Source organism: Plecotus auritus (genome assembly GCF_963455305.1).
Source record: "Plecotus auritus genome assembly, chromosome: 9".
NCBI lineage: Eukaryota > Metazoa > Chordata > Mammalia > Chiroptera > Vespertilionidae > Plecotus > Plecotus auritus.
Window position 1 is genome coordinate 120,549,968 of NC_137783.1, and position 26,626 is coordinate 120,576,593.

At 40.8% G+C, this 26,626-nt stretch overlaps 1 protein-coding gene across 7 annotated transcripts in view; it reads right to left on the reverse strand.

Annotated features, from left to right (window-relative positions):
* BTBD10 (BTB domain containing 10) overlaps positions 1–21,448 on the reverse strand; it is a 76,736-nt gene extending 55,288 nt beyond the window's left edge. For 2 of the 7 annotated variants that reach the window (XM_080640128.1, XM_080640134.1), the window contains exons 1-3: positions 21,250–21,425; positions 4,327–4,416; positions 3,075–3,230 (exon numbers count right to left, since the gene is read on the reverse strand). In XM_080640128.1, the coding sequence (XP_080496254.1) occupies positions 3,075–3,230; positions 4,327–4,408 (238 nt within the window). In that variant the 5' untranslated portion in view covers positions 4,409–4,416; positions 21,250–21,425. Of the gene's footprint in view, positions 1–3,074; positions 3,231–4,326; positions 4,417–21,249 lie in introns of all 7 variants that reach the window. The other 5 variants (XM_080640130.1, XM_080640133.1, XM_080640132.1 and 2 more) reach the window with 5 other exon arrangements.
* Positions 21,449–26,626: the final 5,178 nt, after the last annotated feature.

Sequence of the window (26,626 nt, forward strand, 5' to 3'; positions counted from 1 at the left end):
AGTTATTTAAAATGTATAGATCCTAGCTCTGCTATTTACAAGTTGGATAGCCTTGGGCAATTTATTAACCTCACTCTTTTGTCAAATGAAGACAAGTAATACTATTCAGAGAACTCCACCTTCAAATCTGGTCAAGATAATCTCCAGAAGGTCCCTGGAAAGAATGTCCTCCATCTACCTAATCATCCAAGAATCAGCTCAAATCTCATTTTCACCCATTCAAGCCAACACGGATTCCTTCTCTGAACTCTTATCCTATATAGTGAGAGAAATATGCAAATTAGGCCAGGACATCATGACCAGCTCAGGAGGCTGTGTCACCATCAGCTTGGAGCCCACCCCCAGCTCCGGAGCCGCCCAGCTCTGAGGCCATTCCCGCCAGGGGTCCGGGAACAGGCATGCCGCACTGCCTGCCCTGGGAGCCTTCCTGCCCTGGGAACAAGGCCCCCGGAGGGAGTGCAGCGCCGCCCAGCTCCGAGCCCAGCTCCGAGGCCACTCCGGCTGGGGGGTTTGCGGGCAGCCGGGGGGGGGGGGGGGGGGCGGTTTGCGGGCAGGCGCATCGCGCCGCCTCCCTGGGAGCAAGGCCCCCAGCAGACCACCCAGGAGGGCGTGCTCCAAGCCTCACTGCCGCTGGGACCAAGGCACCCAGAGGAACCACGGACCCGCCCAGAGGGGCGTGCTCCGAGCCGCTGCGGCCAGACTGTGGCTTAGGCCTGCTCCCCACAAGCTGTCAGTAGTACATCCCCTGAGGGCTCCCAGACTGCGAGAGGGGGCAGTCTGGGCTGAAGGACACCCACCCAGTGCACGAATTTCATGCACCAGGCCTCTAGTTTTACTATACCTCACTACCATAGTTTAGTGCCCTACTATCCTCTAATTGTTCCACATGTGGTTATTGAAGCATCCCATGATGGTACTCTGACAAACTTCTGAATCTCTCTTGAACTGAGCAAAGGTTCTCAACAATATTAGCTGACTATTAGTATTTAAAACTTCTCAAATAATTAATTTACTATCAATTAAGAAAACACCATTTAAAAAAGTCAAACTGTATATTTTTTTAAAGTATCCTAAATATGTTCCTAAGTACAAAGAACAAAAGGTCCCTAAAAGTGAGCTATTTTCCCTTAGGCATATTTTCCACAAATGAGGTTAAAATAAGCTCAAAGGATTTCATGATATTTTCATTTAAAAAAAAAAATCAATGTATTGGAATTTACTTTCTATTTATTATTATATTTTCATTTAAACAACCAATACTGTAGCAGTGTACCTAAAAAGAACACCAGAAAGGTACTGATGCTATAGATATTAAGAGCTATGTTACTGAAATAGCAGCAATGAAAAAAGTATCATTAATTTTTATAAATTTTTCCCATTGTATTTGCTTTCATAAAGCAAACAATTTATTTTCATCCTGTCACCACTTCATATATGATGCACTATTATACATCAGCAGGGAAAATACTAAGAACTAGGAAGGATTAACTTTCAACTCACCAGAAAATAAGCATACAACATAACAGATATAATAAATATAGCCCCAAACTTTATGAGATAAAACCTGTATCTCTTTCATCTCAAATAATTATCCATGTAAGCAGGACAGAGATAAAGAACTAGAGCCACAAGGTGAAGGGGACGAACACACACACAAAAAATGAACAAACCAAAAAGCACTCATACCATTGGTATATACTGATAAAGTCAACCTAACATTTTCATTTTAGATCTCATCATATCAAACGTCCACTATAAAGTTAGACATCTTGTCAGGAGACTTAAACAGTATCAGTCACTCATATTTTCTAGCTATATAATATACAGTTTAAAAGTACCTGAATCATTTCTTTAAAATTACAAAATGGATTTCAGTATCACAGCATTTTTTAATTTTTTTAAGAAAGCTGATATTATTTATCAACGTCAGGAGAATTTTATATTCGTAAGTTAAATGTTCAATATCCCCTAATATTCATAAAGCACAATACTCTATGAAAACATGTTTACATGCAATAAACATGCAATAAACGTGAGGTTTATGAGCTGTCAATTAGCACCTTAAAATATCAGATCATAAAGTGTTCTAAATGAGGTGTTCCTTATTAAGCCACACAACACAGCACAAAATGAAAGCTTTATAATTATAAATGAGCTGAAACTTTTGAAATAAGTTTTACTTAATGCATTAGACTTTAAATAAACCCAGCATAGTCACAACATAAAGACTGCTTTTCCCATTACGATCACGATGACTACACAATATAAATTCATAGTTAAAAATGTATGGAGGCAAAGACTGTCAAGAGCCTATAAATCAGTGGTTCTCAACCTTTCTAATGCCGCGACCCTTTAATACAGTTCCTCATGTTGTGGTGACCCCCAACCATAAAATTATTTTCGTTGCTACTTCATAACTGTAATTTTGCTACTGTTAATGAATCGTAATGTAAATACCTGTGTTTTCCGATGGTCTTAGGCGACCCTGCTAGCGGTTGGTTCTACAGCAGCGGTTTTCAGGTGGTGACCCACAGGTTGAGAACCACTAGCAGGGTCGCCTAAGACCATCGGAAAACACAGGTATTTACATTACGATTCATTAACAGTAGCAAAATTACAGTTATGAAGTAGCAACGAAAATAATTTTATGGTTGGGGGTCACCACAACATGAGGAACTGTATTAAAGGGTCGCGGCATTAGAAAGGTTGAGAACCACTGCTATAAATCATCATATATAATCTATACACAATGTATCACAAAATAAAATAAATTCCTAATAGAGTTTTAAATACAAAAGACTAAACTGTCTTGCCAGAGTTCCCAATTAAATATTTCAGTTATTCATAGGGTTAACTAAGGAGTTTTAACATTACATATTTACAAACAAATGAAAATTCAAATACATACAAATATAAGAAAATTGAAAGGAATGTTCTTCTAAAAGTTATTTAAGGAGAAATACAAATATTTATAATATTTTGTAAGCCCCATCCTCTGACAAGACTTGTCACAACCAAATGCAGTTTGGTTTTTATCAAAGCTTTGATATGTGAAATATATATTTGATACCTACCTTGAATGTTTATAAAGTTTACGAGGTCTACTATGCAATTTCCGATCCCAATTCTCTGGATCACTGGAGTTACTGTCATAAGGATGAGGGCGTCCTGCCATCCCAGTTCAAGCTTTCTCACTACTGCTCTGAAAGCACACATGTAGCACCCATAACCTACATAAAAAAGTAGTGTTGACCTTTAAGTCTATTCCATGCAGAATAAAAGAGTCACAGAATTTTAAATACTTTCAGACATGACTGTGACATTTTTTTAAAAAGTGATATACATGATTAAAAATACTAGACATATAAAATACCACAAATTAGATTAAAATAAACACCAGAATTTGTAGGCACCTGGATGGAATTAGAGAACATTATGCTAAGTGAAATAAGCCAGTCAATGAAAGAAAAATACCACATGATCTCACTCATTTGGGGATAATGAAAAACATTATAAACTGATGAACAAAAAGATAGATACAGAGGCAGTAAAGTATCAAACAGACTGTCAAATTACAGCAGTAAGGTTAGGGAGAGGTGGGGGAAATAAGAGATCAACTGAAGGACTTATATGCATGTATATAAGAGTAACCAACGGATGCAAAACATTGGGGGGTGAGGCATGTATGGGAGTGGGGTGGGGGGGGGGCAATGGTAAGATATGTACACATATTATACCTTAATAAAAAAAATAAATAAATAAAAATAAAATGCTATTTTCTGAAATTGAAAAATAAAAATAAAAATAAAATAAATAAAAAATAAAATAAACACCAGAAGTCTTTTTAGATACTTTTCATTGGATCTTAGTATTAAATTTGCTACCACTCTGCAACAGTTTAATAATGTGCTATTTATATTTAGTAAATGTATTTAACTACCATCTGTGTACATTACTTTTCCAAGCATCAATATAGTAGCAAAAAAGGCAAAAACAATTCCAGAAAATGATTCTTTCAGATGAAATTTCACTTGGAATACATTGCTTAATACTGAAAGTTTAAGATGCTTAACAAAGCATCTAGTAAGACCAAATACCAATATTGTATTTCTTTAGCCAAGTTAAAGACCTTGAATAGAAATTCCCTTGAATAGAAATTTAATATTTTCCCCAAATAAAGCATGTAAGAATCCTGATGTTTCCTTATAGTGCAATTATCACAAAAATATTTTATCAATATGACTCATATATTTTATGCCTGTTCATATGTGATGTTTGTGACTTATTTGTACAACAGTCATATGAAATTATAAGAAAACTCAATACCTTTACAGAATACCTGGAGTAAACACTTTAAAGTATATTCACTTTCCAGTTTAATCTTCACAATCACCTTACATGCAGGCATTATAATCTCTATGTACAGAATAGAAAACAGTCTCAGAAGTTTAGCAATATTGCCAAAGGTCACAATACTTATAAATGGCAGGATTATAAATAAAAATTAGAACTTATTATACAGAATCTTTATCTTGAAAAATGCTCTGACTGTAGTATTTTATTTGGAAATAGGTCAGATTTGATATTTAGAGATTGCAAACACCAAAAAAAACCCAAACATAGTTAAACAATTTGAACAGTTATGTTAAGTCAGACTAGAACCAAGGTTTCCTGATACTCCTATACCTGTATATTTTCTATAAACTTTTCCAAGTTGGATTTGATAAAAGTGAGGAGGAGATGTGCATAAAAGTCAAAGGGAACCCAGAATTGAGAAAAGACTGTATTTTTCTGAGTTTTATAAAGTATACCAGCAGTACAATTTCACACACACACACACACAAAAAATGGCCAAGATAAACTCATTAAAATTGTAAGTATCTCAGAACTCAATAAAAGAAACACTTTCATTTTAGAGAAAGTATTTTGCTATGTTTATACTTTTTTCCTTACAGTTACTTAGTACTTTTTTTACAAAGACAATTGAAAATCTTATAAGTGACATATGCAATACTTTCAACAATGAAGAATTATCATCCTATCTAATAAAGAGGGAATATGCTAATTAACCATCACTCCGTCACAAAGATGGCTGCACCCACAGCTGAGGCCAAGTTCCCATAAGGAGCCTTAACAAGCAATCAGCAGGGACCTGAGGCTGCCCCCATGGGGCTTGACAGGGGATCTCAGGCCATGCCCCCCACCCGGCGGGGCTTGACAGGGGGCCTCAAGGTGCACTTCCCGTCCTGGTGCTGGGCTAGGGGACCTCAGGCTGCTCCCCCCGCCCCAGTGCCAGGCCGGGGAACCTCAGGCCGTGCCCCCCACCTGTGGAGCTTGAAGGGGACCTCAAGGTGCGCTTCCCGTCCTGGTGCTGGGCTAGGGGACCTCAGACTGCTCCCCCGGCCCCAGCGCCAGGCCGGGGGACCTCAGGCCACGCCCTCCACCTGGCAGGGCTTGACAGGGGACCTCAGGCCATGCCCCCCACCCCGGCACCAGGCCGGGGGACCTCAGGCCACACCCCCTGCCCCAGCACCGAGCCAGGGGACCTGAGGCTGTTCCCCCCTCCCAGTGCCGGGCCAGGGGACTTGAGGCTGAGCCCACCCCCCACTCCAGCCTGGCGGGGCTTGACAGGGAACCTCAGGCCATGCCCCCCACCCAGCAGGGCTTGACAGGGGATCTCAGGCCATGTCCCACACCTGGTGGGGCTTGACGAGGGACCTCAAAGTATGCCCTCTACCCCGGCCTAGGCTGGGGGACCTCAGGCCATGCCCCCCCATCCTGGCGCCGGGCCAGGGGACCTGAGGCTATGTTCCCTGCCTGGCGGGGCTTGACAAGGGTGGGACTAACTAGGTCTGGATCTATCCCAATGAGGGGGGCCGGCCGGGTCTAGGTCTCACACGATTTTGAGGCGCATGTGGGTGGGCAGGGTTGACTCTGGGTCCCGTGGTGTGCCCCAGACTCCGACAGGAGAAAGGTTTTCATAAACATTTTACTAATTTTCTTTCATCTCTGACATTTCTATTATAGAGAAAGGGCAAATAGCAATATTAAATTATTTCCTCTAATTAATCCCCTTTTAATGTGCACGAATTTTGTGCACCGGGCCACTAGTACATGATAAAAGGCTAATATGCAAATTGACCAAACGGCAGAACGACTGGTCACTATAACGCGCGCTGACCCCCAGGGGGCAGACGCTCAATGCAGGAGCTGCCCCCTGGTGGTCAGTGCACTCCCACAGGGGGAGCGCCATTCAGCCAGAAGCCAGGCTCATGGCTGGCAAGTGCAACAGCAGTGGCAGAAGCCTTTCCCGCCTCCACAGCAGCGCTAAGGACCCCTCAGGGGATGTCCGAGAGGGCCTAAGCTGGCAGTTGGACATCCCCAAGGGGTCCCGGACTGTGAGAGGGCGCAGGCTGGGCTGAGGGACCCCCTCCCCAGTGCACGAATGTCATGCACCGGGCCTCTAGTTTAAAATAAACAAATACAAATGCAATTATTTTTAAACTAAAAAGAAAAAGAAAATCTTATAAGTGAACATTTTAATATAATAAATACATAAATAGGTAGATCAATGAAATAAAAATAACAGAAAGGAGAATGGAGAAGAATTACATAATGGCTAATTTAAATCCTAAGCAAATGTCACACAGTTCATTTGCTGAATGATTCTGGAAAAGAAACCTATTTTCTTAAGGATCGCTGAATAACTGAAAATAAATTGTGTATCAGATGACATAAAAACTATAAAATTATTTTGAAAACAAAAAAATTCTCAAGCTCATTTGAGTTTTTAGTTATAAAAATAAAAATATATTTACTAAAAAGGAAACTTTTTGCCCTGGCTGGTGTGGCTCAGTGGTTGAACAGTGACCTAGGAACCAAGAGGTCATGGTTCAATTCCCCATCAGGGCACATGCCTGGGTTGCATGCTCGATCCCCAGTAGGGGGCACGCAGGACACAGCCGATCAATGCTGTTTCTCTCTGGTCGATGTTTCTCTCTATATATTCCTCTCTCTAAAATTAACATTAAAAAAATAAAAAAGATTCTGTAGAATGATATTTAGAGCATTTTTTCCTTATTTCATAGGTCTTCCAGTAAACTATTTCAGGCATTAAAATTTCTTTACAAGAGTATTTTTTTCTCCTCCTAACCCATACCTATAAGACACACCCCTATGAATAAGATAGACACAAATGTCCATTGAGAAAAGAAGAATCCTAAGTCACAGGATGCAATGACTAAAAAAATATAACCACAAGGAATGGATAAGGTAAATTCAGAGTCACATTTTCCACCCTTTTATAGTGGGTGGCACATCTAGCATCAGGGAAATTCCAATATGACTTCATAATCAATCTTATTGAAATTAACAAGCATGTACTTTACAGCCAGCCACAAGAAACTAAAGAATGTTCAGATGAAGGCTATCAAAAAGAAAAATCATATTTCTATTTCATTTGTCAATAAAACTTGGTTATCACCATGTGAAAGCTTTCTCTCTGATACCGTTGTAATTTAACCTAGTTATGAATAACTGGAAAGCAGCAAAAGGAAGGTCGAGTAGTATAGGCAGTTCATTTGTGCAGCTTTGCCAGGAAGCTGCAGTTTAGATGCATGCTCAGTAAAGTTATGAGTGAAATAGGGAAGGTACTTACAAAGGGGACATCTGCAATACTTTCAACAATAAAAATAAAAAATAAAAAATAAAAAAATAGGAAAGGTATTTGTTTGTCAGTCACACCTGGGAACAGGTCATTGACCGGAATAAGCGTAGCCACTGCAAGCATAGAAAGATGAGACATTTAATCTCCTAAACAAAGGAGTTCACTCTTGAGCACTTGGCACTCTTGGGACTCTTGTTGCAGGGGACCTGCTTGCTTGGCGCCCCTGCATTTGCCCAGGTGGCCCACAACTACATGGACCCCATCGACTGCAGCTAGTCTAAGGCTAAACCAGACCAAGCTCCACCATGGAATGAAAGCTTTGGACACTGGCTTTTCATCTAGCTCTACTGAATCCCCAGCTGCACACCTTCCAGGACTGGATTAAGGGAACTGGGACTTTTCAAACACAGGAATATAATTTTATGTAAATAAAAATCACTCATCCTCCCATCTAAGTCTCAGAAAATTCTTTTTCTTGAGATACCGTAAGGACCCCACTCCCAACAGCAACGGAGAAAGACCATCCACACATTTCTCTGATAACATCCCCACTCCTCATTCCCAATAGTCAGGGATACAAGCATACTAAAAATAAATGAAATTAAAGTTGGAGATATCTGAAAATAATATGCCTGTGTTTGCATATACATGCTAGTGAATTTTAAAGGTTATCAATAAGCTATACCTATAACTACAAATAAATAAAAGGCAAATCACATATTATATACTATTTTGAAATGTCTAATGACCTCTTCTATTTTAACCACTCTCTGTCCCATACTGATGACATTGTACTGATCTTATTTCATTCATTCATTCAAGCACTTACTGAACACCTACTATAATATGCCAAGCAATTGACAAGAGGCTGAAGCAAGTCAGACATTGTTCCTGTTCTCAAAAAAAACCAGTCTAGTGAGGGAAAAGACTCCACCAATGGCTCCATATACCACTTCACCCACCTTTCCCTCCTACCTGGATAGTTCTTATACTGTTACCCCACCCTGAAGTCATCCATGACATCTCGTTTTCCCTATAGCAAATCTACTTCCAAGTTTTCTTCGCTTCCCATTCATAAAGCTACGTGCCTCCATTTAAAACCCTTAACAGCCATCAGTAGGTCTCCTGGTTGACCTCTTTACCACCCTTCAATTCTCTATTTGCTCTGCTATAATGAGAATTACCTTTCTAAAAATATTTAATGGCTTTCCACTTCCTCTATCTAAACTCTTTACCATTAAAAAATTCCTTCAAAATCTGACACTTGGATACCAATGTCTACTTCATATTAGGCAAACTAAAGGTTTTTATTGTTTGGATCTTGTCATTAACAAAAAAAATAATTACTGGACTATTAAAAACAAAGTTCTTTAAAAATGTCACAGAACAATATTTTTAGGCATGATAAAAAAATATAATATAAACTCTGCCCGGCTGGCATGGCTCAGTGGTTGAGCATCAGCCTATAAAACCAGGAGGTCACAATTCGATTCCCAGTGAGGGCAGATGCCCGGGTTGCAGGCTCAATCCCCAGCAGGAGGACTGTTAGACAGTTAGATATTAACAACAGAGCAGAGAGCAAAGGGAACCAGACATCTGATTAAGCAGAAAAACATAGCTTTACAGTCACCCCACAGGAGAAAACATCATCTTTCTGTCAAACAGAACAAAACATCAGGTAGGGCCCTAACAGGTTTGGCTCAGTGGATAGAGCATCGGCCTGTGGACTGAAGGGTCCCAGGTTTGATTCCGGTCAAGAGCATGTACCTTGGTTGCGGGCACATCCCCAGTAGGGGGTGTGCAGGAGGCAGCTGATAGATGTTTCTCTCTCATCTGATGTTCCTAACTCTCTATCCCTCTCCCTTCCTCTCTGTAAAAAATCAATAAAACTATTTAAAAACAAAACAAAACAAAAAACATCTGGTAGGACCCCGCCAGTATGGCTGTGTTTGAGCGTGGACCCATGAACCAGGAGATCAAGATTCAATTCCCAGTCAGGGCACATGCCTGGGTTGTGGGCTCCATCCCCAATATGGGGCATGCAGGAGGCACCAATCAATGATTCTCTCTCATCATTGATGTTTCTATCTCTCCCCCTCTCTCTCTGAAACCAATAAAAATCCTATATAATAAAAACTTAATATGCTAAGTGTCCAGTCACCCAGTCATCCTTTCAACCAATCAAAGTGTAATATGCTAATGATATGCTAAGGCTGCTCAACCGCTCGCATGACAAGCACTGACCACCAGGGGGCAGACAACAGATCATTTGACCAGTTGCTATGACATGCACTGACCACCAGGGGGCAGATGCTCCAACCGGTAGGTTAGCTTGCTGCTGGGGTCTGGCCGATTGGGACTGAGTGAGATGGGCCAGACACACCCTGGAGCCCTCCTACAGTCCCTTCCCGGCTGGCCAACCTCCCGTGTCCCTCCCTGGCCCCGATTGTGCACTGATGGGGTCCCTAGACCTGGCCTGCACCCTCTCGCAATCCCGGATCCCTCGGGGGATGTCAGAGAGCCAGTTTCGGCCTGATCCCACAGGCCCTGAGGGACACCACTGGTGCAAGAATTCGTGCACTGGGCATCAAGTATAAAAAAAAAAAAATTGAGTAGGCAGGAAAGACAACTTTATAGTCACCCTGGGGAGTCCACCTTACTAATGGGAAAGGGGGAAAAGGAGAAAATGGCAAGAGAATTCCTTTTACTAGGTGCATGCCTAGAAGAAGCAAAACTATGCAGCATGAGCAATAAAAACCAAAATGGAAACCATAAAGGGGGAGGGCACAAGCCCCCGAAAATCCAGGAAAGAGAGAGTTTAAAAGAAAGCCTGCTCTTTCCCAAACCCAAGAAATATAAGTTTAACAAAGATCTCGTGGCAACCACTTGGCTTGCCCACTCTCTTCCTCTCCAAGAATGTACTATCATTTTTCGCTTTAATAAACTTTGCCACTATTGCTTAAAACTTTCCCTAGGTGAGTGTCCCTGAAATTATTTTTCCGTGACACCACAGAACCTATTTCATCTGGTAACAGAATACTGACACACACACCAAAATAGAATCTCAAAAACATTGTGGACAAAAGGAGCCACATGGTAACCTGACAAGCTCAAGGAAGGCCTGCATAGCACTTACAAAATCAAAGACCTAAAGTAACCACAAAGTATGGTCTGAAACTAAACTTTAACTAACCGCAGTTATGGTGAGCCCCGAGAGCCAGAACAGATACTACAAATTATTTCATTGTTATCATGTTAATTGTTGACTGTTAACTATCCTGTACCCACCTACAGAAGTCTCTATCATTTTACTCTATCCAATCCCAGAGGTACCCCCACCCCGCTCCCTTTGCTTTCTCCCACCTCTCTTATCTATCACCATTGGATTTCATGTAACCCACCTATGTCTCCTCCTTTGATTGCAATGTATAAAAGTAGATGAAAAACCGCCATTCTCTGGAGCATTATCCCAATCCATTGAGATTCTGCTTCCCGGCAATTGTCAAAAGTTTGGCTCAAATAAACTCACAAAAATTCTTTACAGGTTTGAATGTTTTTACGTTAACAGCATTATAAGTGAAAAAAGACAGACTCAAAGGTTCCATACCATATAATTCTGTAACAGTCTCAAAAAGACAAAAAACAACAACTATAAGGACAGAGAACAGAGCAGTCATTGGTTATGGTTGAGGGTACTACTACTACACAGGGACAGCACAAGGTAATTGGGGAGGGGGGAGGGGAATCATGGAACTACTGTGTATCTGGATAGTGGTGGTATGCCTTTGTCAAAACTCACAGAACTTTACACCAGAAAGGGAATTTTATCGCACATAACTTTAAAAAGAAATTTTTAAAAAAGAAAAAAAATCAGAGATATCAAACACATTAGAGGTATCAAACATATTAGCATCACATAATTACACCGCTTTTTGATCAAAACCCCAAGTCATACTGCCCCCATTACCATCCCAAGCATACTTAACCAATAAGCTATCTTCCCACTGCCAAAAATGACATACAAAAATTTTTGATAATGAAAACTGGTAAGAACTTTTCTACTTCTGCCACAATAGTAAGTGACTAAGAGAAAAGATTTTGGAATCAGATAAAACTAGTTGTATGACTTTGTACAGGCTTCTTAACCCCCAAGACCTCAATTTACTTAAATGTGAAATTAAGAAAATAGCACAACTCTCATTACCATTATTTTATCTATTATATAACTTCCAATCAAATTGTTGTAAAGAATAAGACAGTATACTGTAAACAACACAATGATAGGCACATTGCTGACTTTCTTTAGACCATTGCATGTAAATTTTGCATAATATTTCATTAGTTCTTTCATCACTTTCTATAAGCCTTTTGAAATCACAGATGAGAATTCCTAAATAACCACTCAACATTTATTGAGCACCTGTAATGTGCTACATGATTGAAATAAGAAAATGCATATGCTATCCATGTCCTAATTTAAAAAAAATAAAACAGGTAACTACCATATATGCCAGCATGATTAAAAGCAAAATAACAGAACCTTTTCTACCAGAAAAGTTATTTTTCCACTAAATGCTTCATTTTCAGGAATTTAATATTTCTTCAGACAAAATACTTGCTGACAAAGGAAGACTCTCAATATTATAGGTAGTATTCCATTTTATTTTTTTTAAATATATTTTTACTGATTTTACAGAAAGGGAGAGGGCTAGGGAATCAGAAACATGGATGAGAGGGAAACATCGATCAGCTGCCTCCTGCACCCCCTACACTGGGGATAGAGGCTGCAACCAGGGCATATCCCCTGACCGGGAATTGAACCAAGACTACCTGGTTCGTAAGTCGCCTCTCAACCTCTGAGCCACGCTGGCTGGGCTACATTTGTATAATTACACAAAAAACTACTTTTATAAGTAACTTTCCTAAGTTCTTATTGTAAAACAATTTTTAAATCAATAAGCATTCTGCTAAATAATATCATTCACTACGGAAGGAAAGATGATCAAAGATATCAGACCACTTTTCTTCTAAAATGACACTATTTCCCTTTCTTAATATAATTTGAGTTCAACTAACTTGAACAACTATACCAAGCATGTCAAACTCAAAGGCTAGCATGTTTAAGTTTATGTGGGCCCCCAAAAAAACAAAAGCTTCAATTTTCATAGAAACGTAGTTTTTTCTCTATAAAGACATGCTGAATATAAAGGGCTGAAATAAATGAGTAATCATTAACATAAAATAGAACATTTTAATAAAAATTAATATTTTTTTCTTAAACATTAACTTACCAGACACCGAATAACTGCACAAATTAATAAGCATAATACAAATAAACCTATTTTTCATGTTCTCCAAAAGTGAAATATTTCCTGTTGCACACACCAAACTAGTCAGTCCAAGACTAATGTTGTGGCAATCGGCTGCTAAAATATTCACTGCTAGTATTAATGGAGAGAAATGGTGCACCTGTGCTTAAGGGAGATGAATGCAACACGAGTATAGTAATCAGGCATTATCATTTTAGTTCATTATTAATAACTAGAGGCCCGATGCACGAAAATCATGCAAGGGGCTTGGCCCTCGCAGCCCCAGCTTCGTCCAGAAGGTCATTTGGCTGTCCGGTCTAATTAGCATATTATGCTTTCATTATTATAGATTACGTATAACAGGACATTGTAAAAATTAAGTTGTGAAATTTTTATTAAAACATTTCTTACATACCGTTATATTGGCTGGGCCGCAAAAAAATATTCGTTGTGGGCCACATGCACCCCGTGGGCCGCAAGTTTGATATGCTTGAGCTACACCTATATATGTATATAAATAATGCACAAAGCCCTAGCTGGTTTGGCTCAGTGGATAGAGCGTCAGCCTGGGGACTGAAGGGTTCTGGGTTTGATTCTGGTCAGGTGCACATGCCCATATTGTGGGCTCGATCCCCCGTAGGGGGTATGTAGGAGGCAGACACTCAGTGATTCTCATCATTGATGTTTCTCTCTCTCCCCCTCTCCCTTCCTCTCTGAAATCAATTAAAAAAATTTTTCTAAATAATGTACATATACTTTCACACCAGTACTATGTATATACTACATATACACAAAAAATAAAAATGAAAAAAATACTAAAATAAATATAAATGGAAGTTCTATTGTTTTCTTCACATGGCACAATGAACAAGTTTTTCATACACTCCCAGAAGTACATGCAACCCACTAGGGAGATCACTGGAATAAACCACTCAGGAGACTTGGAGACCTGCTTTCCCACTAGCAACCAATACCTTTTATCAAAATCAAGTAAGGGGAGATATATGTCATCAGTTCAGTTCAAATAAGCTCTTTTTTTGTTGTTCTTAATCCTCACACAAGGATATTTTTCCATGGATTTTTAGAGAGTGGACAGGAGGGGGAGAGACAAAGAGAGAGAAATATCGATATAAAACGACACACCAATGATTGGTTGCCTCTCGCAGGCACCCTAACCAGGGCCTGCACCTTGAGGTAGGTGTCCTTGACTGGAATCGAATCCGGGACCTTAAGTCCCCAGGCCAACACTCTACACACTGAGCAAAACTGGCTAGGGCTCAAATAAACTCGTACAAAATAATTTTTTTAAGTCAGGTAAAGGAAAGGCTTAATCTGAATTTCAGTTTTCTCTTCCAAAATTTAGAGTATTAGTGACTTTCAAAATTATGGTTTTATAATACCACTAGTCTCTAATAACTAAATATTCTTTTAAAAGAGAAACCCTAGCAATTTGGACAGTTCAACAAGAAGGAAACAATAGTGCCCCACAGTTACTCATGTTATAGGAATTTCTTTAAGCAAACTAAATTAACAAATGAAGAGCCAAAAGGATGGAATAGATTGTATTGCTTGCTCTCTAGATGTGAGAAAAATCAAAGCAAACTGTCCTGAATGAAATAATTACCTTTAAAATAATTGAGCACTATTTGTATGACCATCCATGAATTTTTTTAAAAATTATAAAAATGTTCTGTTGCACAATCTTGCACCTAAGATTCTTCTTCAGTCATCTGGGCTCTAAGATTTATTTTTAAGATGACATTTAATGTAGCCTACAAAAGAAAACTCAGGATAGTTTTCTACTTATTTGCTACTAGCAATGGCAGTCAAAAACCTTAAAGGAAAATAACCCAAATTAATAAAAATAAAATGGTTTTATGTCTAAGAAGTAGATAACAATATCCCAATAGATTGTTTAAATGCCACACCATCTCTCTCTTCAATCTATTCTCCCTTCCCTTTTTCCTACTATCCCACCTGGCATTCAAATTATATAGAATACCAGGTATCAATCAATGGAAGCCAACATGAAAGCAAGAAAATGAAAAGGTCTATTCAGTATTGACTAGAATTTTTTTTTTTTAAATCTTTGTAATTGACAATGGAAGAGTCATACTGGCAAGGCTGTAAATTCTACACTTTAAATTTGTTCCCTCTAAATGAAACAGCTACATGTAAATGTAAATTTATTTGATGGATGTGTTTCAAGATCACTGGCCAGAATGCTATTTTCTAAGAATAAATCAGAACAAAATGTTAACAATTATACTTAATTTACTATTTACATAGCACTTTTATATATTTTATTTCATTTCATTCTTAAACTCTTAACAATTATATCTCCACTTTTCCTGGGAGGAAATAAAAGCTCAGGAAGGTTAAGTAACTTTTATGTCAGAAAGCTAAAAGTTGGCTTTAAACCCAGATCTAAATAATCCCAAATAAGGTATTCCAAGCAGAAGAGTATGGTTACAATTTTATTCCTAGTTTCTAATCAAGTAATACTACAATCAGAGACTATGACAGAATCTCATCCTCAAACAAATACTGTTAATTTCAGTTTGTGACAAAAATACTACTAGATCACCCAACTACAAAGATAAAAATAAATACCAAGTAATCAGATGTTTTACATTTTAAACAGAAAAATAAACTATTAAGGATAAAGAAAGATGCTTTTACATGGAACAGACTGACGAATTTCAGTGGTGGTGGGTGGATGGATCGGTGAGTGGATGGGTGGGGAGTGATTAACCAGGGAACTTATATGCACACGAGAGGCCTGGTGCATGAAAATCTGTGCACTCGGCAAGGGGGGGGGGCTGTTCCCTCAGCCCGGCACCCCTCCAGGGATGTCTAAATGCAGGCTTAGCCCTCTCGCAATCCAAGAGCCCTCGCTCCTTACTGCCCGCCCACTCACTGCTCACTGCTCAGCTCTCTGCTCCTTAGCGCTGCCTCAGAGAGAGGAGAGGCTCCCATCACTGCAGCTGCGCTTGCCAGCCATGAGCCTGGCTTCTGGCTGAGCAGTGCTCCCTGTGGGAACACACTGACCACCAAGGGGCAGCTCCTGCGTTGAGCGTTTGCCCCTGGTGGTCAGTGCGCATCACAGTGACCGGTAGTTCCACTGTTCGGTCGATTTGCATATTAGGTGTTTATTATATAGGAGGATATGCATAGCCCATGGACACAGACAATAGAGTGGTGAATGCCTGCGAGGGGCTCATGCAGGGTGGAGTGGGGGGAGGGGTCAATGGGAAAAAACAAAAGAACATCTATAATACTTTCAACAATAAAGTTAAATTTATAAAAAAAAAAAAAGATGCTTTTAAAGGCAAAGATAGCTTTCAGCATATTACAATCTTCAGAAATCTACTGTGACTTCAGATCACATATTTGACAGAAAATCTTTCCTCTTTTCAAGTACAGTATTCCCCCTCCCTCCCCTTATCTGCAGTTTCCCCTTCCATGGTTTCAATCACTACCCAGTTCAAAATATTAAATGGAAAATTCCAAAAATTCATAAGTTTTAAGTAGTGTGATGAAACCTCTCATCATCCTTGGGATGTGAATCATCCCTCTGTCCTGCACAGCCACACTGTATACACTACCTGCCCATTAATCAGTTAGTAATAGCCTTCTCGATTATTAGAGTGACTGTATCTTGGTGTTTGTGTTCAAACAACCTTTATTTTACTTAATATTGGCCCCAAACTGCAAGAATAGTGATGCTGGCAATTCAGATATGCCAAAGAGAAGCCATAAAGTACTTTTTAAGTGAAAAAAGTGAACATTCTCAATAAGAAGAAAAATACTTATGCTGAAATCTGCAGTAAAAATGAAATCTTCTATTCATGAAATTGGGAAGGAAAAAGAAATTCATGCTGTCACACCTCATACTGCAAATGATGGCCACAGTACATGATAAGTGCTTAGTTAAGATGAAAAAGGCATTAACTCTATGGGTGGAAGACATGAACAGAAAACATGTAGCCAGGTATGCACTTGCGAAAGCCTGCATGCGTGCGTGTGCGTATGCGTGCGTGCGTGCGTGCGTGCGTGCGTGTGTGTGTGTGTGTATGGTTTGTTACTACCTGAGCTTTCAGGCATCCACTGGGGGTCTTAGAATGTATCTAGGGGGAACTACTGTAACTCATCTCATTGTATTCCCACAGCCTGCAACTAACATTTACCAATCTCTTAATCCTCTCCTAGAGAGCATCTCTTTGAATGCCAATTGCTTACCTTCTATCTCTGAATTCTATATTACCACCTACTTAGCAAGGTAGGTCACAGTTTCAAGGATGCTAAACTAAACCACAGCAAGCCATTAGCTTGTACCCTCATAAACATTCTATCCAAGAAGATTAAAATAATTTAAGTTCTTCCTCTATTAATGAACATCTATAACAATCTTTTCCTTCATTATGATGAAGAAACAACGTAATAAAGGAGTCAGATGAAGATAAAAATATGGCTGAAACCAGTGATCAAATTAATTTCAATTGTAAATTAAACTTAGAAGCATTTGCTTCTTCCTCACAGTGTCCAGTCTGATCAAATAAATCTACCATTTAGAGGAATAAATGTATATCCTAAGAATTGGGACCTCCAAAATAGAGCCAGAAGGCACTGTGTAAAAAAGCATACTCAATTCCTCCTAACCTCATTTAATTCTCCCTTAGGAAGCCATCTGAGGGGGGTATAAAGACGGGGAAAAGATACTTATCAGAAAGAACTTCCTAGTTTACAAGTCATGGTAGAAACAAGCAGAAAGGAAAATGATGGCTCCCCCTAAACAAATATAACCTCCATAAATATACAACAAATTCAAACATAATCTGCTCCTGTTTCACTTCCTATACCAGAGAGACAGGGATTGGATGAAAATATTAGACTAGCTTGACCTGTAAGGACTAGGCTAACAAAGAAAATCCAAGTTGCAAACTCCCCAAAGTAGTCCTGGCTTGGCTAAAATCTAATGTTCTTTGTATAGCCTTTGCATTAGTTATTACCAATCTAGTCGTAAAAAGTAGAGCTCTTTGTAAAACTGCAATGTAGACAGAAAGGTATTTAACTATTTTATCTTCCTTTTCAAAAATCTTTCCCTCACCTAGCCTCCTTTCTCACCCTTACTCCAATAGAAGACACTGACCTTGCCTTCTGCATCCTACAGTCCACTTCTTTCTTAGGTCTGATCTCTATGTTCCCATTCTCCACAGTCCAAGTATGAATTAATTAATGTACTTCATACTAATAAGTAAATGTGGCTTAACCCAACAGGGCTCAATTACACAAATATCATTAAATTCTACTATATATAAGGCACTGTGTTTAATTTACCAAAGTACAAGAAAAAATAGTTTAATTCAAATCAATCTTTTAATGGGCAATTAAGAGAAACACATGAGTGCCTGTTTCACATCACACTCTCTCCTCATCCCTTTTCTTTCCATACTGATGACCCTTCCCCGCTCCCACCCTACGAGTCATGGAAGAATTTCCAAGGATTCAAAATTGCTTCCAGTAACAGTCAATTAGTGGGAAAATGTGGATGGTATAGCAAACATTAAATATTCAAAACCATAGCTGAGTAGAAGAGGGTCTCCTGGATTTAATTTTACATATTAATTGCAAGTACAATAAAGGGCTTCTCAATAAATCAATTTCCTTACAAGATACCTTTAAATTACCTCTGCTCAGAACCCTGAGTTACTAAACCATAAATACTGAAAGGTGTGTTTTTTTTTCTTTTGGTTATTTCCAGTTAAAATGTTAATAAGGTCCAGCTGGCATGGCTCAGAGGTTGAGCTCGACCTATGAACCAGGAGGTCACAGTTTAATTCCAGGTCAGGGCATTTGCAGGCTTGACACCAGTGTGGGGCGTGCAGGAGGCAGCCAATCAATGATTCTCTCTCATCGGTGATGTTTCTCTCTCTCCTGGATCTCCCTTCCTCTCTGAAATCAATAAAATACAATCAATGTTAATAAGGACCAGTTCAATTTGCCCTACTTTATTTAAAGGTTATTAAACTCAGCTGTTAAACTTTTCTACTGTTTTGTTTGAATCCTCACCAGAGGACATACTTTCACTGATTCTAGAGAGGAAGGGAGAGAGAGAGAAACATCAATCGGTTGCCTCCTGCACATGTCCGTACCAGGGAATAGAACCCACAATCCTTTCAGTGCACAGGACAAGCTCCAACCAACCCAGCCACCTGACCAGGGCTCTGTTTTCTATTAGACGTGACATTTTTCTCAAGCCCTCCTAGGTTTGAATTCCAAACGAATTGGCATACTTGCTTTAAATCTTTTTTTTTTTTTTTGGTTGTGAACTGTATTAATTCTCACCTATATCAGAGATCCTAAAATGGAGAACAGGATACAACTACTGACAGATTTGGGTTTGGTTGGGCCACATGAAGCTATTTTCAGGTGTTTTAATTCATGGTATTTTTTTAAATCAAGAGGCTTCAAGAAAAAATCTAGATTTCCTGTGTTCTCTGGCCCCATATTCATGTAGGGCACTAATCAAGTGGGCCTGAGAACTGGATGTCCCTCTAAGATGAGGCATAAACTCTAGTCTCTAGTCACTAGTCACTAGACTCTAGTGACTAGTGACTAGAGTCTAGTGCATTTCACTCATTTTCATTTTCATCTGCCTAGTACCTGAAGGCATGTGAGTTTGCTATTCATAAACAATTTCTTTGAAAGGGTGCATAATATTTTCCACACTTCAACAAGTCACCTAAATGTAAAAAGCCACAAAGCAGACCATAGCAGATTGCAACTTCATAGTTAATTATTTTAAAATTTCCTAAGGCTTAGAAGGGTGAGAAAGAAAAATTCAGACTACTGGAAGAGTGGAATACAGAAAGTAAAAAGCCCACCTGAAAGCTTTTTGGGGAGGGAGGAAAAACAGGTGGAAGAACTCAAAAGTATTTCTGAGACATCCAAAGCTTTTCCTGATTGAACACCACATTACTCCATGGTTCCTCTTACCCGCTCAAAGCTTCAGGCCCACCCTTCCCACTTTCTCTTTATGTATAACAATGCAGTTACGTCACAAACTGAGAAATGTTACAAACACTTATGAAACACATTTAGACCTTCAAAAATAAGTCTCACACACTTTTTTAACAGCCTTAATCCACCATCAAAACCTTTCCCAAGTATTTTCTACAGTTTTCTGCTTTTATTGAAATGACAACTTGCGGTCCTCATTTTCAATGCTTAGACTTCAGTCCTGGATGGGCTATCCAAAACAGAAAAATATTTGTTGGCCCTTACGGTTTCATTCCGTATATATCCCTTAGTTCAACTTTTACAGTCTCTTTCATTCAAAATGTATCCCTAACCTCCTCTCTAAAAAGTGTTGACCAAATCTGTGTAGTTAGGGAGGGGGAGGAGGTACCCAATTGTCCAAATAAAATCAATATACCATGCGGCTTCATTGTTTGTAAATTTAAATAAAAAACATAAAGAGGCTTCAAGATACAAAACTTAAATAATCTTTGCATGCTAAGTACACAAAGTGACAATCAGGTGAGGCTCTATCTTTAGCATGTCTGGATTTGTTTCTTTTCATCATGGACTCAAAATACTGAGGAGCAGGGGGAAGTAAGAAATCTGTAGGACCCGGGATGGTCACATTGCCCCCACATTACAAATTACGAAGTGATGTCTCACCTCCCCGCACTCCATTCCAGTAGATAAAGGGTGTTAGGAAACTTGAATCTGAGTAAGGAAAATAGAAGTTTTTCTGTGCAAGTTTTGGGAGAAAAAAAGCTTTACCACACGTGATGCTACCACAGCCTAAAACCACGCAACACATTATTAGGGTCTCACTCCTCTTTGCCCAAAGGGAGACTACTTGCCACCTTATCCCCTATTGTGATGCGCCCTCCTCAGGGTGTCGCGGCGTTAGCCCAGGGACGACAGAAAAGGGGCGGGGCACGGGGTTACTCAGCCCTGGGAAGGAGGGATGAGGGTACCGCCTTCACCCCTGGGGAAAGGCCTCCGGGCTTCCAACGCAAAAACAGCACCGCCGGACCCAAGCCCCAACCCGGCCTCTCAAAATTGGGTGCCAGCGACCGGAGCCCAGAACCCCACCCTTGGTCCCCTGGCAGGTTCGGAGCCCCCCCAGACCACCGCCACAGCAGCCCAGCTCTCAATCCCAGATTCGCCCTCCTCCCCCTTCCTCCTGCGCCCCCGCCAAGCCCAGCCTCCGGCACCGCCCCCACCGAGTTCCCCAGCGGCGCCCAGTCACCCCCGAACCTGTAGTCCTCCGTGAGCGTCCACGAAAGGCCTAGGCAAAAGCCAGGGCCAGTGACACCTCCGCTTCCTCCTCAACTGGACCCCTCTGGAGGTGTCGATGGGGACGGCCACTAGGGCGGCCGCGGCCACTAGAGCCTCCCGGCAGGTTGCTGGCCGGCTCCGAATCCTCTTCTCGCGAGAACCCGCAGTTCAAAGAAGCGAGACTGAGCTGCGTTCTCGCGAGAATGGTGGCTCACCGCCCAGAAGTGGGCGGGGCGCCTAGTGCTCCGACAGTTAAGGCTGCAGCGCTGGTGGGCGTTTAGTCTGGGGGCTGGTGCTGCAAAGTGGAAGGTGCGGCTGCGATCAGCGTTATACCCACCTTCCCCGGCTTAGTGTGAAGCCCACGTCTTTTCCTTCGACTTCCTATCCCCGTTAGAGAAAAGCGGGCCTCGTTAGCAGCCCAGAGTTAGAGAAATACCTCTGGGGATCCTGACTTTGTTCAGGGAGAGCGCTTCCCTCAACTGAGAAACCTCCGAAATCGCCTTTACCAACTCAGCTGGGGGATATTAACCGACCCGGGTTCAATGAAAGGCGGTCGTCGTGAGGGCCACCTTCTATTCCCGAACGTGCACAGCTGTTTGTTTTTAAACGCTGGGTTGGCGGGAACCGGTGTGCCCGCGGAAACTCTTGCAATCCGTCGCCGGACGGGTAACTTGGATGAGGTACTGCTCCCTGTGGGCAGAAAGTCGCCAAGTAATAGTTTCAGTCGTTCAACTTTACCTACCATGTGCCAAACGTTGGATTGTACAAACGGGAAAAAGTAAAAAGACATGGTCTCCTCCCTCGAAGTTCACACCCGAAAACAGATAATCCGCCGGAAAACAGATAATCCCATACATGTGATAATCCCATATGCTGAGTTACTCGCTGTGAGCTGTGGGAACAGAGGGAGTAACCGGCTCTACCTGCCACGTTGAGGAAGTCTCCACCAGGGAGTGACATTTGAGCTGAATCTTGAAGGATGAGTTAAGAGATACCCAGTTTTTAGAAGAGTGGGAGGGGCTTTGCAAGCTGAGGTAGCAAAGAGGAAGAGAGCCTAGTTTATTTGGTTTGAAAACAGAACTTTATTTAAAAACAACAACTTTGCGCCCTAACCGGTTTGGCTCAGTGGATAGAGCATTAGCCTGTGGACTGAAGGGTCCCAGGTTCGGTTTCCGTCAAGGGCATGTACCTTGTTGCAGGCACATCCCCAGTAGGGGGTGTGCAGGAGGCAGCTGATCAATGTTTCTCTCTCATCGATGTTTCTAACTCTCTATCCCTCTCCCTTCCTTTCTGTAAAAAAATCAATAAAATATATTTTAAAAATAATAAAATAAAATAAAAACAACTTTGAATCTCTCAGACTCCCTCGTGTGTGATAACCAAAGTGTTTTCCAAAGCAACATTTATACTGAGATGAACAGTTGAACTTGAACAATATAGGGTAGTAAACATTCTCTTCCTCATCTATGGACACCTGGATATCAGAGTCCTATCTAAGGGAAGCAGGTTATTGTCCTACTATAGCAAGTTGTTATTATTGCCAACATTCTGCTAAATTGGAAATTGTCAGTAATCTTTGAAGATTTCTAAGAAGAGCAATCTAAGCAGGAATGTTGTAATACAGGTAATCTCATGGCAACAACATCACCAATCTTGATTAACAGTCAAAATTTTCTTCTGTAAGATAAGATCAAGGGAGGTAATTCTATGGTGCAAGTTAGGGTTAGTGAGGTCTGTCAAACAGGAAATATTTCCTTATATCAAAATAGAAACCATCATTTTCTAAAAAAAAAAAAAAAAAGTCTCTGGTATTTCACTATATAGTTTCCACCATCTCCCTTTACACACATTTTTTTAATAATACTACCTATATTTATGTATACTATAGTTTCATTTGGCTCACCCTACTCTTCCTACAAATAAACCCAACACTAAGAAGAAAACAAAAAGTAGTTCTAACCCTGCTGTGGACCAATCAGGTGCTCCGCTTAGCATACTTCACAAGTGCTAATACAAGTTTTAGGAATTTTTCAGAAAACTCTGGAAAAATTATATCAGCCAGAAATTTCAGATGAAATACAGAGACTTTGTCTATGACAGAATCCAGTCAAATTATTTTATCTTGCTGTGAGGGACTTATACTAGTAGTCCGTTTCATTGTTACTCCTTAAAGAGAGAGAGAGAGAGTGAGAGAACCTAAAAATAAAGTTCCATTGTTGTCTGCTTTAAAAGGAAAGTTAACCTTTCAAATACTGATATTAATTTGGAAGCATGGGTAGCAGCTATATATCCAATAGGTAATGCCATTGATCCACACCATCACAAACTGTTCTGCACAATAATTTGTAAATGCTAACTGAATGAAAGACCCTTAATGAAAGTCTTCCTTCCACAGTATCAATGCATGTACCAAAGAGGTCAATATGGAATTTCCAATTTAGCAGAAACAAAATGTTTCATGTAGAAGCAATGAGCAAACAAGCTTCTCTGGTTGTCTATATCATTGCACCTCATAACATGCTAACTCAAGATTATTTCACAGCAGAGGATAAGACAGACTTCTGGTTGAATACTTACTCAAAAAATTAATGATAAATCACAGACCCAGAATCCTCTTTGCATTAAAATTTGGGATTTCTTTGTACAAGATTTGAGCACTGCCACCTAATGGCAGGAACATGAAAATATTATTCACACAAAAAGGACTTCAGCAAATATTGGCTAAGACCCTGGATAAGAACACTAGGGGAGATACAAACATCATTAATATACAGGTTCTACTGGCATAAATGAGCTATGTAATTAAGTAACAAATAAAAGGAAAACTATTTGTGTTATAAGGAGATAAAGATAATGTGCTATGGGAGGTCAGAGATAGAAAAAATTCCTCTTAACTGAAGAGATGAAGAAGGTGCAGGAAAGAGAAATGAAAGGAAGAATGTTTGATCTGGGGCCTTAAAGAATATATATGATTCACACATGTTGTATAATGCTGTTAGATGAACTGACCAGAGAAGGCAAATTTATAGACAGAAAGCTGATCCATGGTTGCCTGGGGCTAGGAGTAGAGGCAAGGATTAACTGCAAATAGGCTCAAGAAAACTTTTGAATTGATGGTAAAGACTAGATAAGTGATAGTTGCAAAACTTTATAAATGCTAAATATCATTGCATACAATATGTGAATTTTATGTAAATTACTAGAGGCACGGTGCACAAAATTCGTGCATGGGGGGGGGTTGTCCCTCAGGCCAGCCTGCACCCTCTCCAATCTGGGACCCCTTGAGGGATGTTCAACCACCCGTTTAGGCCCGATCCCACTGGGATCGGGCCTAAACGGGCGGTTGGACATCTCTCTCACAATCGAGGACTGCAGGCTCCAAACCGCTCACCTGTCTCTGCCTGGTTGCCCCTAATCACTTCTTCCTGCCAGCCTGATCAACCACTAACCACTCCCCTGCCAGCCTGATCGACACCTAACTGCTCCCCAGGCAGCACAATTGCCCCTAAATGCCCTCCCCTGCTGACCTGGTCACCCTTAACTGCCCTTCCCTGCTGGCCTGGCCCCCCCCCAACTGTCCTCCTCTGCAGGCCTGGTCCCCCCCAACTGCCCTCCCCTGCAGGCCTGGGTCCCCCCCAACTGCCCTCCCCTGCTGGCCTGGTCACTCCCAACTGCCCTCCTCTGCTGGCCCGGTCACCCCTAATTGCCCTCCCTGTTGGCCTGATTGCCCCCAACTGCCCTCCCCTGCAGGCCTGGTCCCCCCCCCCAACTGCCCTCCCCTGCAGGCCTGGGTCCCCCCCAACTGCCCACAACTGCCCTCCCCTGCAGGCCAACTTGTGGTGGCCATCTTGTGTCCACATGGGGGCAGCCATCTTGTGTCTTGGAATGATGGTCAATTTGCATATTACTCTTTTATTAGATAGGATACCTCAAAGAGCTATGCTACTGGATTGCATATCACAGTTAACTCTTTGGGTCCAATTTGTTATACTCATTCTGTTTTATTTTTTTATTTCATTTTTTAAATATATTTTTATTGATTTTAAAGAGGAAATGAGAAAGAGAGAGAAACATCAGTGATGAGAGAATCATTGAATGGCTGCCTCCTGCATGCCCCCCACTGGGGATGGAGCCCACAACCTGGGCAAGTGCCCTTGACCAGAATTGAACCTGGGACCTTTTAATCAGCAGGCTGACACTCTACCCACTAAGCCAAAGCAGCTAAGGCTGTTACACTTTTTTAAATGTCTGTAACTCCCATCTCAATAGCAAAACAAATAAACAACCCACCCTATTTATAAATTGGCAAAGTATTTAAATAGACATCTCTCAAAAGAAGACATGTATTAGTAGGTATGGCCCACAGGTATATGAAAAGGTACTCAAGTGAGTAATCACTAGGAAAATACAAATCAAAACAACAATGAGCCCTGGCCTGTGTGACTCAGTGGTTAGAGCATCAGCCTGTGCACCCAAGAGTCTCCAGTTTGATTCCATGTCAAGGGCATGTACCTGGGCTGCAGGTTCAAGCCTCACCCCGTGATTGAGGTGAGAGAGGCAACCAATCAATGTGTCCCTCTCACATCTCTCTCTCTCTCTCTCTCTCTCTCTCTCTCTCTCTCTCTCTCTCTCCACCCCCACTTCTACTCTTTCTAAAAACCAGTGGAAAAATATATCATCAGGTGAAGATTAACAAAAAAATAATAAAGTTTAAAAATAAAAAAACAACAATGAGATATCACCTCACACCTGTTAAAATAGCTAATATCAAAAAGGCTAATATAAAAAAGACAATGAGTAGCAAATATGAAGAAGTTGGATCCTTTGTAAACTGTTGGTGGGAATGTAAATTGGTACACCATGTATGGAAAACAGTATAGAGTAGTCAGAGGGAAATATCTACCCAACCAGAGACTACGTTTTCCAGCTGCCCCGGGCCATTCCAATATCCTATCTAATAAAAGAGTATAATACAAATTAACCATCACTCTGCTACACCCACAAGCCACGCCCTCTGCCAATCAGGAGCAAGTATGCAAATTAACCCAACCAAGATGGCTGCGGCCACGGAGAGAGCAGGAGACTTGGGTTTTCCCGGTAATGGAGGAAGCCAAGCTTTCCGCACACACTGGCTGGCCTAGGCCTCCAATCAAGGATACAAAGTTTCAATTATAGAAGATAAATAAATCCCAACAAAAATGGCTGCAGCCACGGAGCAAGCAGGAGTCTTGGCTCCACTAAAAACTACAAAGTTTCGGAGAAACCAAGATGGCGGCATAGGTAAGCACCTAAACTGCTGCCTCGCACAACAATTTCAAAACTACAACTAAAACACAGAACGGACACCATCCAGAAC